General features: G+C 41.3%; 1 protein-coding gene across 4 annotated transcripts in view; it reads left to right on the top strand.

The window, feature by feature from the left end:
* arhgef28a (Rho guanine nucleotide exchange factor (GEF) 28a) overlaps positions 1-16,095 on the top strand; it is a 53,987-nt gene that overhangs the window by 34,959 nt on the left and 2,933 nt on the right. For all 4 annotated transcript variants that reach the window (XM_035946048.2, XM_023265480.3, XM_035946047.2 and 1 more), the window contains 15 exons: positions 12-147; positions 237-352; positions 2,101-2,241; positions 2,431-2,681; positions 3,528-3,653; positions 3,733-3,850; positions 4,362-4,616; positions 4,747-4,823; positions 4,955-5,133; positions 5,227-5,318; positions 5,411-5,596; positions 6,474-6,703; positions 7,437-7,484; positions 8,122-8,640; positions 11,929-12,211. In XM_035946048.2, the coding sequence (XP_035801941.2) occupies positions 12-147; positions 237-352; positions 2,101-2,241; positions 2,431-2,681; positions 3,528-3,653; positions 3,733-3,850; positions 4,362-4,616; positions 4,747-4,823; positions 4,955-5,133; positions 5,227-5,318; positions 5,411-5,596; positions 6,474-6,703; positions 7,437-7,484; positions 8,122-8,640; positions 11,929-12,211 (2,757 nt within the window). The remainder of the gene's footprint in view (positions 1-11; positions 148-236; positions 353-2,100; positions 2,242-2,430; positions 2,682-3,527; positions 3,654-3,732; positions 3,851-4,361; positions 4,617-4,746; positions 4,824-4,954; positions 5,134-5,226; positions 5,319-5,410; positions 5,597-6,473; positions 6,704-7,436; positions 7,485-8,121; positions 8,641-11,928; positions 12,212-16,095) is intronic.

Below are 16,095 nucleotides of genomic sequence, written 5' to 3'. Positions count from 1 at the left end.
CTCCTCCTCAGACTTCACAGTGAGAGACAGTTCTCCTCAGTCCATCATCCCTGTTTCTACCTCTCTACCTGTCATGACCCCAAAGGAGAGGAAGGACACAGTGACCCAGCCAGGTTCTCTCTCTGGAAGTTTCCCCAACAGTGACAGGTCACGAAGCTGCCACACTTTATCTCTTACATCATATGATATCAGTAAATTTATTGGGTAATAACGGTTTATCCTTCTCTATGACACAGCCGGCTAAGTGAGAGTTCAGAGACAGAGTCCGATGCCGTGAAGCTGGCCAGCCAATCAGAGGAGCTCCTGTCGACGCCGGTGTCCTCCACGTCCACCGACTCATCCTTCGGGGAGGGTATGACACGACCTGTTGTTTGAAATGCCCAAAAAGAAACAGATTGAATTGTTATTTCTGCATGGGCTTTATTTCCTCATGCAACAAAACCTTGCTGTGTTTCCTGCAGTGATAAGATGCTGATTAGTGAAGTTTCCAAGTTCATCCAGGGGGAAATTTGTGTAGTAATAGATAGAAAAGAAAAAAAATGGAGAGAAAATGCAAATAAGCTGCTGAGTAGGCAACACAGTTCCTCTAAGTGCTGCAGGTTACAAAGCAGGACAGAGTTGGGAAGCAGATAAGTTTTTTTTTTAAAACAAATAAAATATCCCTAATTTTGCACATCTAGTAGCCAATACAGATACATGGATGGAATTCAAATGGAAAGTAATTGTTTACAAATCACCCAAAGGTGGCCTTATTAGGAAAAATACTGGAGGACATTCATGTAAAATCTAAAAAACATAACTTCTAAAAATATGAATAACAGCACCAATCAAATGCAATACAATATGTGGACTGAGTAGGCATGGAAAATGTCATCGATGAAGCAAATAACGTTCTCATTGAGGCTCCACAGCAATTAATTTATTAAAAGGTTGAGCCCTGAAACATGAAATGATGTGAATCTCTCAACACATTTATAGTCATGCATGCTTATAGACCTCATTTATTTTCTTTGTTTACAATACTGGAGTTTTTTTTTTTTTTTTAAGTTTTCGTTATAATTTGCACATTTTTAAGACAATTAATACAAAGAAAAAACAATTTATTTTGCTTTGTTAATTCATAAACCATGTAGATGCATCTGAAAAAAACAGAAGAAACAGCAGGTAAAATTATAAATTTGATTGTATGATTGTATTGAAGCTGGTATTAAAACATATACATATATATGTTATAATGTAAAATAAATGTGAACTTGCTATAAATATATGATCTTAATGAGAGTAATTGGATAGTTGTTGCAATTGCGAGTTTCATGAACCACAAATAAAAGCAGCGTTCTCTAGTTTAGTACCACATTTTGTGAGTAATGTGTGGTGTTCAGAACAGAAGTTAATGGCACTGGAATATTCCATGTACAAATATGTGCTTAAATGTTAAAATGTCGAAGGTCTGATCAAAGGGTGACGTCCTGTTGTAAGCTTTGGAAACAACGCGTTTCCTAGTCTGACATTCCATGGACATGAGGTGGAAAAAACAGGAATCTGAGTTTTCCACCAGCACTTGCATGCAATTCATGGATCAGAGGCTGAGGAAAGAGTCATTCATGTAACACACAGTCCACACAGGTGGATGAAGACTCATTCAGTTATCTGTAAATAAATAGTTTGTAGATATTTTTAGATGTTTGTATGCATGAATGTTCTTTTAAAAGTAAATGCTGTTAGATTCATGAACTTGAAGTTAGAAATACATATATATGTAGAATTTTATTTGTGCTGATTCATGTTTATTTGTATAACTACTTTAAGTTTCGTAAAATATGGTTATATTAAAGTTTTAGCATTGGAAAAGCACATGTGAACACCATAAATTACTCACAAACCGTTATATATGTTCTTGTAAAGCTCATTTTCATTTGTGACTAGTATTGAGATTAATTGTTTCTTCACATAATTTGCCCCAAGAAAGAAGCAATAAATCTAAATGGGTGAATGTAGAAAGCTCTGCCTCTTTGCAGAGAATGAACTATGAACACTGAATAATGAAACTGAATCCTGACAGTTTTGATTAAATGTAATTTCATACGTTTCTCTCCGTAGACTCTGTGGACTCGTATATCCACAGTGACATCTCAGCTGATTCCGTGGATTACCAGGCTGAGTCGTGGAGTTTGACGGTGGAGCACAAGTTCTGCAAGAAGCAGGACAAACGAGCTGTCAAGAGGCAGGATGTTATCTATGGTGAGCAGATGTCAGACCACTGGAATGTACCATTTTCTGCAACTGGCAGTATTTCATATTTAAAACTGCTATAACCACAGATAATTCATTTCAAATTGCTACCATTGAGTAACATCTCTTTTGGCACGCTGTAATGTTTTAATGTGCCTCACACTCATTTATTGTCTTCATGTTGAACCTGTGCTGCAGAGCTGATGCAGACTGAGCTCCACCACCTACAGACTCTACACATCATGGCCGAGGTTTTTCGGCGAGGTATGAAGGAAGAAGTGCAGCTGGACACCGAGGCGGTGGAGCGGGTCTTCCCCTGCCTGGACCAGCTGCTGCTCTTCCACCACGGGTTCTTTGCCGCCATGAAGGAACGGCGGCACAATTCAGCGCAGCCCCTGGGACATAGAAACTACCTCATCCAGCGAATAGGAGACGTCTTGCTCCAGCAGGTTAGCTGCTCGTCTCCCCTTGTCTCAGGTGTCAGTAAACCCCTGAACCCCAAATCTCCTGGTGGGTTTAAAAGGCATGTAATCTTTGAAAAAACACTGAAGTTACACTGTAAATCAGAGCCAGGAACTGTAAAAGCACAGAGAAGCACAGGATTTAACCTACTGACCGTCTTGGAACTGCTCATCTGTGCTGCCCCTTCTGTCAATCGTAATATTTCATTAAAATCACCTCACTCTACACACACACACACACACACACGCACACACACACACACACACACACACACACACACATTTATATATCTAAATTCTCCAAAAATTTACTTTTTGCACAGAATCCAAAAAAAATATCGAAACACACAGTCACATGACAAAAATTTAGGGAGTGTTTGACTGAACTGCAGGCTATGTACATGTAGAGCAGCTAGGAGACAATTATTGCAACCAAACAGAAAATGCACAAAATAAAAATATATGTAATAAACAGAGCCACTGATTTTTATAAGCTGCGCCTTTGTGCATGTGGAAAAATGGTGCACAAATTAATTCCAGGCTTTTCCAATTTTTGCAAGTTAAACAATTGTAGAAATTAAACTTTCAGTTGCCTTTGTTTTATGGCATTACAACTTTTCCTTATGCACAAAAGACATTTTTGAGGTCTCTCTACCTCTAGTCATGGTTGTGTTGTTACCATAGAAGAGCAGGACTTCATATTGCAGTGAAAAATTGTCCCACAATGAGTTGAAAATGTGACACAAGTAGAACAACGACCAAAGAAAGATTTGTAGAAGGTGGGGGTGAGTGGATCCTTGTACTGGTAACATCCACTGATTGCATTTTCTGCAGTTTTCAGAGGAGAATGGGGAAAAAATGAAGCAGGTCTACGGAGAATTCTGCAGTAGACATAATGAAGCAGTCAACTTTTTCAAAGAGCTCCAGCAGCATAATAAGAGATTTCAGAGCTTCATTAAGGTATTTAATCTAAAATAGAAGCATCATTGCCGCTCAGTTTGGGACAATCTAACGTGTTTCTTGATCTTACTTTTCAAAGCAACAAGGTAGTAATTCTTTGGTGAGACGGAGGGAGATTCCAGCGTGCATCTTGCTGGTAACCCAGAGGATTACTAAGTACCCAGTGCTGCTGGAGAGGATCCTACAACATACGCAAGGTCAGTCATCTACTGCCCTCTGCTGGCTACACCATCATTTAACCCTAGTGTTTGCAATAAGCTGCACAAACTGTTATCTATACACCACTTAATCCTCATTAGGGTCGTGGGGGGGCTGGAGTCTATCCCAGCTGACTTAGAGTGAAGGCAGGGGACACCCTGGACAGGTCACCAGTCTATCACAGGGCTACACTTAGAGACAAACAAGCACACTCACATTCACACCTATGGACGATTTAGAGTCACCAATTAAACTCAGCATGTTTTTTGACTGTGGGAGGAAGCCAGAGTACCCGGTTAAAACCCATGCATGCACAGGGAGAACATGTAAACTCCACACAGAAAGATCCCAGTCCAGGACGTGAACCGGAGATCTTCTAGCTGTGAGGCGGCAGGGCTAACCACTGAGGCGCTGTGCAGCCCCGCAGCACAAAATATTGATTTGAAAATACACAACTGAAACAAAACATCTCTTTCAGCCTTCTTGAATTTTTCCCTCTTCATCCCTCAGAGGAAACCGAGGAGCATACAGACCTTTCTAAAGCTCTGGCTCAGATTCGAGAGGTGATAGCAGCTGTGGACCTCAGAGTCAGTAAATATGAACAGCACCAGAGGTTGCAGGAAGTGTGGCAGCGCATAGAGAATCGCAGCTCGGCCAAGCTGAAGAACGGACATACCTTCCGCAAGCAAGACATAATGAGACCGGGACAAGAACTCAAACACCAGGGCCTCCTGCTGTGGAAAACTGCCGCTGGTCGGCTTAAAGGTGACCTCGGTTTACTGCAAACTGTGTGCCGTTATACTGTTTATGTGCTATTTTGCATCTTTTTACATAAAGCAAATAAATAATCATGCTGGTCGTATAATAGTGTCCCTGCTTCCCCTGACGTTCACAGATGTCCTGGCGCTCCTCCTCACAGACACACTCATCTTCCTGCAAGAAAAAGACCAGAAGTACACATTTGCCACTGTGGTAAACAGACAGTAATGAATCATAAAAATGCTAAGCTGTGTCTGTTATAATTCACGCCAGGCTGTTATACCCTCTCGGCCATTATCCCGTCAAGTTAGACAATATATTTTGTCACTTTTAATGTGCTACAGGACCAGAAGCCTCCAGTCATTGCCCTGCAGAAGTTAATAGTTCGGGAAGTGGCGAATGAAGAGCGGGGGATGTTTTTGATCAGCGCTTCAGCTGCCGGGCCAGAAATGTACGAGGTCCACACGTCGTCCAAAGAGGAACGAAACACCTGGATGAGGCTCATTAGAGAGGCTGTAGAAAGGTGTGTTCACGTCAGTGTTTTATGTATTGAAAGCTCAGTGTCAGATGTTGTCATGTGCAAACATTGGTCCAACCTTTATTTGTGTTTGCTTAGCTGTCCGGAGGAAGAGGAGGAATACACAAGTGAATCCGAAGAGGAGAAGCGAGCTGCTGAGGCTCGCTTCCAGAAGATCCAGAAGTTACAAGGTATTTGGAAACCTGACATTATGTATAGCATCATACATTCACCCCTGAGTTAACATTTTGTAATCGTTGCATCACATGAACTTGTGTTCCAGAGAGTTTGACCATCCAGGACCAGCAGATCTGCTCTAACCTGGAGGAGAAGCTGCAGATCTATGCTGAACTCTCTGCTCTGAGTGGGAGGACGTATGCTTCGCTAGTTGAACCGCGACTGCTGGTCCAGCCGCACTCAGAGGAGCTTCCTCAGGCTGCTGTGCTGCTGGCTGCAGCTCTGCAAGAGGGTGAGACATTTTACATGCAGCAAACACAGATAGACGTGCACTTCAGTGTTGTTTGGTTTGTATTTTTTGACAAATTAGATGTCAAAAAATTGGAGTTAGCAAGACTTTGCTTTAAAACTGAATAAATAATGGTAGCACTTTATTTGAACCCTCAGTTGGGCATTTAAAAGCAGTACATTTTTGTAATCATTAACAGGCAACGTGAAACTACACTGAAAATTACAGTCTCGTTTTTCAGCTTTATTCTTATTAAAATTTCAAGCTACATGAAAGCATAAATAAGAACAAACTGTAGTTTAATATGCGCGTGTATGTATATATGTAAATGTATGGACAGTTGTATAGTCCATTGTTTGTCCAGTGTTTTATGTATTGTTTATATAGTTGTCTTCATAACATAATGTGTCTTATGAGATATTCAACTTGTGATATAAATGAATAACAGAATAATACCATTTCCTTGGTAACCTCAGCACTAGGAACAGCACTTAAAGGAAAATCCCACAAAATGTGAAAGTGATCACTAGGGTTATTTCATCAGAAATTAATATGTCAATTATTTCCTTAATCAGACAATTTATATGCAATTCAAAAAATGATTAAAAGAAAAGGTTGATCTGTGTTTCCAAAAGTCCACAACCCAAACATTTTCAGTTTAGTGTCTTAGAGTAAAGAAACCAGAAAATATTCACATTTAAGAAGCTGCAAACACAGAATTTAGACTTTTGTTTTCCTAAAAAATCACTTAAACCAAACAATTTAAAAGTTGACACCTAACGTAATCGTCGCAGCTCTGGTATAGTCACCTTCACAACACTCAAATTTTTGCTCCTTTTATTTGATTTATCAATGTACTTGTGTTATTTTTGTTTTGCAGCTGAGAACCTGAAGGCCACATTGTCATCCAAGGCTTGTTCTCCATCAAGTGGCATCGAGGACTCCGACACAGACTCCGTGTTTCCTCTGAGCCCTGCTACACTTGTAGAGCCGACTGCACAATCGTTCGAGGCCTCATCTGATAACCCAGAGAGCAGTGAGCCTGAGGCCGTGATGCTGCAGACGCCTGCTGACTTGCCAAAACCTGATGTGAATGGCATTGACTTAAAGGTACATTCTGGTGTCTAGAATGTATTTAGCTCATAGCGATTCTTGTATGATTTCACGATATATACGGACATTGTAAGTTAAGTAGGTTTTTGAGTTAAATATTGATGCAGCTATATGGCGTAATGCTTTGTCCATTACTGTAGTTGTGATGGTGGTACTGCAGAGATATTATAGGTCATTACAGTCTCCTACAGGCTGCATCTGAACGTCACCTCTTTCTGTGTCTTTACAGATGTGTGGCTCAAGATTGCCAACAGTTGTTTTAATAATTCAGTACAGTCTATTAGAATTACATTTTGGTCTTAATGCAATGAATCATTGATAAGCTCATAATAAAGGAAGTCCATTCAGATCCCAAAGGTATTGCGGCATTAAAAATGGATACGGAGACTTATTCCAATTACCGTGCCTCAGTCGTGCTGCTGTTTGCAGCTTTTTGTGACCTGTGAGGTAAATTACTCCAATATGAGAGAATAATTTTCTTTTCAACTTCCATGTGATAATTTAAACACTGTGGTAGAGGACCGTGCAGCCTCAAGGGGGCGCAAATGCTACATGACTGTAACTTCAGGTTTGACTTTCCATCATCCTAGAGAGAGAGAGAAAAATGCATATTGAGTTCCCTTGTGTGGGTAATTATTTAGCAGTAAAATGATGTAATTTACATGAACCCATGCATGAAAAACACAGGAGTTACACTGATCTTCATTTTTTGTGTTGTCGCCATTCCCAGGTTGCCCAAAGTGTCCAAAATCTGACTCAGCTGCTATACAGCCTGCAGGTAAGAGCTTCACTTGACATCCAACCAGCTACTGTCTACCTGTTTCTCATCCCTCTTCCATATTAAGTGAACAAACACACAAACAAACCTCTTCTGTTTTCAGTATGAACAGATACATGCTATCCTCATTTGAAATACAGGCTTTATGATGCCTGCGCACATCAGTAAACAGGGAACCTACACACTACTCGACTGTTTGAAGCCAAACGTAGTGAGCCACAGGAGCTCATCCTACTGATCGTTTCCTGCTCAGAGACATATGAGGGTGTTTAGTTTCACGCTACACGCGCTCTTTGGTATAAAATGTAAATTTGTGTAGAGGGAAAGCATGTGCATATTTGCATACAGCATGTGTGCGCGCTCCTGTCTGTCTGTGTAGATTTGAGGATTGATCACAGCGTGATTTTCATATTCAAAGTATTCTATCCCTTGTTCTGAATGAACCTGGAAACCGCAGCTCTACCAGCTGCAGTGGGTTCCTTTAATCAGTCAAGAAGACGTTGTTGTCATAACACATAAAAAATTGGGGCCACCAGTTGAGCCGGATCACAATGTCCATCATGTTTTGCCATTCAAATTGGATGCACGTGTGGTGAGAAAGATGGTTGAGCTTTTGCATTTCCTTCTCCTGTGCCAGGCGGCGGTGACCATCCAGGACAGCTGGTATGAGGTCCAGAAGCTTCTCCTCCAGGAGAGCGGTCGGCCTTCGCCCCGCGCCCAGCGTCCGCACCTCCCGAGCCTCCGGGTCAACACCCTGCAGGAACAGGAAAAGCAGCGGAACCTGGAGAAGCGGAAGGAGGAGGTGGCGGCGGCTCAGCGGCTCAAGGACCGTCTGCGCCAAGACAAGGAGCGCTGGGAGCGGGAGTGCCAGGCCAGGGAGAGCCAGCAGGAGGAGCAGGAGAGCAGGCTGGAAGAAAGGGAGAAGCAGTGCCAGTTGGCGGTGGAGAAGCTAAGGCGCGAGAGGGAAGAGCTGGATGAACAACTGGAGGAGTACCAGCAGAGCCTGGAGAGGCTCCGGGAGGGCCAGAGGAGCGTGGAGAGGGAGCGCGAGCGTTTGGAAAACCAGCAAAAGCTGCTCCACACTTGGAAACATGGGCGACAGAGCAGCCTGCCTGCTGTGATCCCTCACATGGTCATCCCTCTAGATGGGCATCAGGTAGGCAGGGGGTGGGAACACAAGTGATAACTGTTTCTTCTGCCAGTGGATTCTAGAATAACTTCTGGTGTTGAATCTGAGGCAATAACCGAGGGCTCACTAAAGCTCTTGACCCTGACAGGAGTGTACGGTAGATATTCAGTGTTTATGGAGTATTTCTTGGCCAAAATCATTGATGAGAAGCTTTTCTCAGATACCTATCAGCCTGACTTACGTTGGTTCACTCGTTTACAGAGAGCAGCTCAATCCCCTCTTGATGTACGACCCGCGATAATGAGAGTAATTTCAGCATCATTTGTCTTAGTGCTCCAGCAGCTCTACTCACCAATAAACATCTTAATGATTGATGATAATTAAACCGTTGCAAATAAAGGCTCCGACAAAATAATTAAAACCAGAGGCTCGCGTCCCAAGAAAGCAATCAATCGTGTCCAAAAGGACTTAAATTATTGACACTTTGTTTGAAAAGCACTACAGTGAAATGTCCCCCACAGCTGGAAGGCAGGGAGGATAAAGGGTGCACTGTTCTCGGTGCCCTTTAAGTCCCAACGTAAATCACATGGAACAGCAGCAGTGGTGAAACTAATACAGCACATACATCTATATGAGCCTCTGCTGGCTTGCAGGTTTGTGCTGCTCAGTTCAGCAGGTGTGACTGTTCAAAAGGCACCAGAATGGATGGACAAATGAGCAGACTCCAGTTACAATATTCCCTCTCTCCCTCATTAATTTACACACCACCTTAGGCTTTTGCAGGCCGGACGTGATGAGGCTCTCCTGGCGTTTTGCAGGACTTATTTATTTCCATTCATCTATTTTAGTCAGTGTGGAGGCTGCCTTAATAGCAGTGGTTTGACAGAAGCGTGCGGAGGCAGCGGAGGTCCTAATGTTCCCCTGCTAATGTTTTAGCCAGAGGCAGCAGTTCATAGGGTCAGAGACAGATCGAATGATGCACACATAGACACACACACACAGGCTCTCAGGTCATTTCTAATTAGCTGCGCTACCTCCACTCAGCTGAGAAAAGGCCAGGTTGACGTGAAGATGGGACATGAGAGAGGGGGTGGAAGGAGAGAACATGAGGAGGAGGCTGGAGCTCTAAGCAACCTGCAGTGACACATTTAACCAAACACTAAATGATCAGTTCACCCAAATGACTCTAAACATGTTCTAAACCCACTTACTCACTTTGTTTTTCTGATTTACTATTTAGTATTATTCAGTTTAGTGTTTGAAATGTCAAAAAAAAAATTACTTACATGCAAAGTATACTTTATGTGCAGTTGTGTAATACACTAAAAATTTTAAATGTTGACTTTTGACATGTAAAGTTCCGTTTTCGAGTCACAGAATAAATTTTAGGTTGGACTGTTCTGAATTTGTTGGGGGTTCAACTTTTTCCTATTTGTTGACAGTAAACTGATCAGTTGATGGGCAAAGTGTGGTCAGGCTGTGTTTGCACCATAGCCTGCATAAAAGAAGTGGTCGACGTTCCCCAGTGGTTTGTAGACTAATGTTTCAAAACCTTACATTTGACATTTTGACCTGTTCCATCTTCTTTTTATTTTTAAGCCAGAAGTGACCATATTTGGATGACAGGGTGGAGATCAGGAGGAACCTGGAAACATTATATTAAACACCTTACTGTCTGTGCATAGTCGCCACTAACAAATCAGCTTCTTTTATCAGGCCGCGATAGAATAGCTAGCATAGCATTAGCACGTAGGTTAACACCCCCATAGTCCATCTATAACACTGGTTCCAAGCCCACCAGGGTCAGGTATCGTTAGCAAAGCAAACTCAAAGTTATCAACTAATGCTGGCAGGAGTTAGCTCACTTGGTTTATTAAGCGCATTCATAATTCATATTAGCTGTGATGTTAATTGAGATGCTAATTTTAGTGAAAAATTGTACTTAATTAACAACCAATTTCTTAGAATGCGTTTTAATACATCCAGATGCAGCAGAAGCAATTTTTAGACAATTTCTCAGTAAGTTTTAGAAAACTGAAGGCACTCTGAAAGGGAAAACATGGACAACACCCCAAAACGAATTCATGGCTATTTAAATGACACAGTGCCATACTTATGCATTGTTACACCTTTTGTCCTGATTGGCAGATTGGTGTGTTAGAGCTCTTGTCCAAGGTAGCCATGCCCTAAAGCATACCCTGCCTTGTTGTGTATTTTTTTTAAATGGACTGATCATTTTTTAACATGAACATCACGCTATACTGAAGGAGACTTGAAACCAGTGACTGAGACCATAAACTTAATATGAAAATGGATACTGAGGAAGCAAATTATGTGAGAAGTGGGGTCATTTTCACATCAATGTCTATACTTCTTTTTACAACTACTGGAGTTGACCCTGCTGGCCATAGAAATTAGATTTATTATTTGATAGTTACAGTAAAGAGAGACTGGAGGATCACATGGACTGAAGGTCCAGGTTGGCTAGGAATCGAACGAAGAGCTGCTTGAAGGAATTTGGTGTGAAATTTAACCTTGCGGCTATCAGGTTGGCCCAGCATTAAGACACCTCTATATTGGCTTCATTTATTTGACCTGGATACTAAGTCCATTTTTCATACAGTCTGTGCTTTACAGTAATACAGTGATTCATTTGTGGCACTCAAAGCTTTGAAAAATTACGTTTGGAAAAATTCTGCAGCAAAGTGTCTCCTTAGAAACAGCCTCTCCACTACTCAGGACAATTACTAGAACACACTGTGAGCAGTTTTCATAGCTTTCCATCAAAGAAATAGTCTCCATGTGACACTTGCAACTGTGAGGTCTCTATAATATTCTTTTCTAATATATTCTATTATAAATAAGCCATTTTTGAACATCACAAATAAAATTTAATTTACTTCCATTATATTACGGTGGAGACTGAAATCTCAGAGACAGGTGCCTCAAAACCTGAACAAATAAAGCCAAAACTACCAATGTTTTTACCTCAGACAGATGGGAAAATAGATTTTTGGGTGAATTTCTTTGTATTTCTTATCGACACATTGATCTTCTTTTAAAAGACACGTGTGTAGCTTTTGTCAGTTATGTTATTAAATGTGTTTCCTGATCCCTCATGCAAATGCATGGATGCATTTCAAAGCTGCATTGTTGAAAGATTTCACAGGTGTGGACACCATCCAACCATCAACATCCATTTTTTTTCCCCCCAAAGTTCTCATCTGGGCACAAACGTGAGCTTCCGATGAATTTCTGTCCTCACTGTCATTTTTCAGCTCTGAATGTCACTCTGACATTTGCTCTCTCCCTCAGGATTCAGCACCAAGTCATTCTAGAGACCACGCCGGTAACGGCTCCGTGTTTGTCAATGAGGCTGCGTTTGGCAGCACCAGCGTCAACAACCGACACGTCCACCACAAAAGAAATGACCCCAACGCACACAATTGCCTCAACTCGCTCTTGGCCAGATCCAACAGCAGACAGTCCCCTATAGCTAAGACTCCCCACAGCCAACACTCAGGCTCCCAAGGACGGGTGCTGGGGACAGAGTACCTCTACGGCCCTGCAGGGAGGCTGGGCATGCAGCACACCAGTGGTAAGAATCACCTTAATCGCATTTTATTTTCTGCAATACAGGGCAAGTTTAAAGCAAAACAGCACATAAGGACTCATGAAGACTGATATTTTCACTGTTGCACTCACCTGCTGTTCTAGTACATGTGCACAACACCTTGTCTTGGTGTCAAATGCGACTCATAACTCATTTGAGGGTTATATTTTATTATTTTGACAGTTCTGTGCATGTATGTATATCTTGTTTTTCCCCAACAACAAGTCTAAATTTTAATATATTCGGTGCAAAATCATTAGAAACCTGTTAAAATAAGGCAGTGTCTACATATGACCCAGTAACACAGATGTCAGAAGCCTCTAAGTGATTTGTTTTGACCTACATTTCTCAGGTTGTCTCATTTGAATACATTTTCATGCTGCAAATGGGTAAATCTAACTATCTTTATATAAAAAAAAAAAAAACTAAGATTGGATTAAGTACTTAGTCGCATGCATTAAGTAGTTCTACAGCAAATTTTCATGACTAATTATGTTTAGTATGGGAGAATGTGTATCTTGCTGCTAGTGGTGCACTATTATTCATCTAATGTACCTCTTGTGTTGGACAGTAGTGTGCTGTGTTATCATACTGCCAACATAAATGAGAAATCTGCTACCTGTGAGAATGTAAACAAACCCTCTGCTTGCACTGGTTTCACCCATGTATGTGAGAGCGCACTGTACACACAGTAACGCTGCGCTCTCAAGGCTGTATCCCTGGTGAGGCCTTGTCTGTCCTTCCCCTCAACCACCACCACCTCCTCCCCCCCGCCTTCCATCTGCACCAGCAGCAAGCCAGGGCCCACGCCTGCCAAAGGAAAAGAAAATCAATGGTTTCTCTATCTATCGACTGGCGGGGCAGACAACAGCATGTGAATCATAGTTCACAGGCGATGGCTGACTGATTGGGACATCGATCTAAAAAAAAATCTTTACAAAACTCATTAGAGCATGACTTGTCATCGCATCAGACAGAAGGGGGGAAGGTGGGTGCAGAGGAATGAGAGATGCAGACATGAATTAATCTGCTCGGAAGGTGTCAGCCACCTCCTCACGTTCGCCCATCCCCGTTCGTAATAAATTAATGCACTCGCTCATTCTGATATTCACAACAGGCGAGGAAAATTACAGCTTACATTCCACTTGTCCCTCAGCCCTTGTTAAAATGGGGTCGGTGTTAACTGCAGCTGATGCAGAGTTGCTGGTATTGTTTACCAGCTGCAGCAGGCAGCGCAATCTCTTCCTCATTGATCAGCTTATTAACCTTTCCTCATTATTGAGCACACGCACGCCCCAGTGAAAACTGAGTCACTTGTTAACAAGCCTGGGGCGGATTCTTGGCTGCGGTCTACAAGGCAGGGTGCGTTCCAGCTGACATCTACCCACAAAGCATTCCTCAGTGGGTCGCACAAGGGCCCGCCATGGAATAATCTTTGACAGTGAATAAAATTCTCAATCTTCACATCATTTCCTGCTCGATTTAAACCTCTGCAAGGAGTCATTTCCTATTTTATGTGCAATCGCAGATTTTAAGAGCTCCTGCGCAACCTTATACTGGATCACATGCAGCTTGGTATGTGGAGGAACTTGGTATCTCTTTTTTTCATGCAAGTAGGAAAGGCATCTCTTTCAAATGCAAATTCTCCATTGTGCTGTCAGTCACATGGATCAAAATATGATCTCATTTCTCATCCTCACCTGAGCACATGAGGATTTCTTTGCATGCACACAGATGCGCACACACCCTTTTTAATTCAGTGGATTTCCATAATTTGCTCCTGCACAATGTAATCTTGAGGAACCAGTTGGAAGGAATTTTCTGAAATGACGTTTCATCTGATGAGTCGTATCAAGTTTTTGCTGCTCACCTTTTCACACAAAAGATGAGAGCATTGTGAGTAGGTCGAGGAAGAAAGGAAAGATGAAACTCGTGCGCTTTACAGTATCCAGGAGAATTGAAACCTTGTATAATATGCAACGTAACATGAAAACCTGCTTTGTGACAGTAACAATGAATCAGGCTTCACAGTAATGACTAAATGATACTAATTATTATTTTGCGCCAACTTTGAGGAAAAATCTATTTTTTTTGTCCCACCATCATTGCAGGAAATGTATCTATGTCTTCTGAACTAGCTATCAAAATATTAACTCACAATAGCAGAATGTATGTGCAAAAGATGGACAATCTAATGAAATTTCCCTACATGGAGACATTTTATTTCTGTATTTGTTGTATTCATTGGGACAGAACAAAGAATCCCTTATTTTTCATTTTGTTTGAGGTTCCACAGTCTTGTTTATCACAGATTAACTCAAATTCAGAGTGGAGGTGATGCTCAGGGGCATTAATTATAGACAAACATTTCTTTAGGAAGTAGTTTATTATAGGACATCAAGTGATTTTGGAAGCCCACAGTTTCTCTCTTTGTTTGATCAACCCAAGTTTTTGTGTTTTTGTGTGTCACAGTCAGGTAAACATATCAGACTGAGATATTAAACACGCATATTATTAAATAGTTATTCATTTTCAGATAAGAAGTAGTATGTTACTATTTTCCTTACATGTGATAACAACAAATTCTGTTTTTCATCAATGTATGCTCCTAGATACTTCAAATGATTTATGACAAAATGATTCATTGACTCAAGTCACAATACGTAGGCCCCTATTTGGTGTAAATCAATCTTTTTATTTTTATTTTGTGAGTGTCCATGTGGTATTTTGTTTATATGCTGTAAGACATATCATGAGTGAAGTAAGAAGTCAGCAACATGGCTGAGTGGTTCCACCTTGAAACTGCAATGCACCAATGACCATCTCAAAAACACAGAGTCAGACTTTTGAAGTTTCCAACGTAACAAACTTTCCAGTTCCAGCATGTATAGCTGAATTATGCACGTATTCCAACCTGCGATTGTGCAAGGTACAGCAGTTTTACAGTGTCTGAGCAGAGTAATAGGTGAGCTGGTGTGCTCATGCTGCAGCAAGTGAGGATGGGTGAGTGGAAAGAGAGGTGGAATTCATAGATCTGCATTTTCTAAAGAAAGCAATGATGTTGAAATGCATCCTAGTCACTTTAAGGAATGAAGGTTTTTTTTCATGGTGCAAAACTGTTAAACATGTAACTTTAAATAACAGAAGTTTTTAGGGGTTGCATCAATGACCAGAGAGGCCCTTTGACAGTCTTGAGTTAGAAATAAATGCGCTAGAACCACTCCAAATCCCAGATCGAACTCTCAGCTGCCAAGTTGGCAAGTTAAAAATGTAAGCAATTAAAAAAAAGAGATATGTCTAGCTCTGCTGCGTTCATTTCCATGCTGTTCTAAACTGTCCATCAATGTCACAGTGCAACGCTACATCACTGAAGTACTCTTTTCACAACTCCAGACTGATTACACAGTGAAAGAGATGTCAATAGACTGCATCTGCCTGATTTAAAATCACATAAAATTGTTTTAGTGGCATTGATCAACTTGGAGCCAGATTTACACAGTTCTTCCAACATGGATCACAGTTCTTACAAAACGGTCCAACTAAAATCTCACCATCAGCATTAAAAAAAAAATTAACAATCCTGTCCCATTGTTGCATTTCACTGGCATAGACAGAAAATAATAACCTCCTGTAATAACCTTGAGTTTTTTCACTTAGGATGTTCTGCAGCCCGAACAAATTGATATTATTTCTGCTTTCTTTAAATAGCAAGCATTTTCTGTCTGTGTTGTAACATTATTAATGCTAAAGTCTTATTACTTCATGGGTAAAGCTCTAAGACAGAGATGGAGTGTTTTTATCGTCTGGCTGCACCCTGATGTCTCATCTATCAGAGGCCAGGCCTATATGGTGGCTAACAGAGCTACTCT

The sequence above is a fragment of the Amphiprion ocellaris genome, chromosome 17 (assembly GCF_022539595.1).
Source record: "Amphiprion ocellaris isolate individual 3 ecotype Okinawa chromosome 17, ASM2253959v1, whole genome shotgun sequence".
Classification (NCBI taxonomy): Eukaryota; Metazoa; Chordata; class Actinopteri; family Pomacentridae; genus Amphiprion; species Amphiprion ocellaris.
This window is presented reverse-complemented; position numbering and strand designations above follow the sequence as displayed.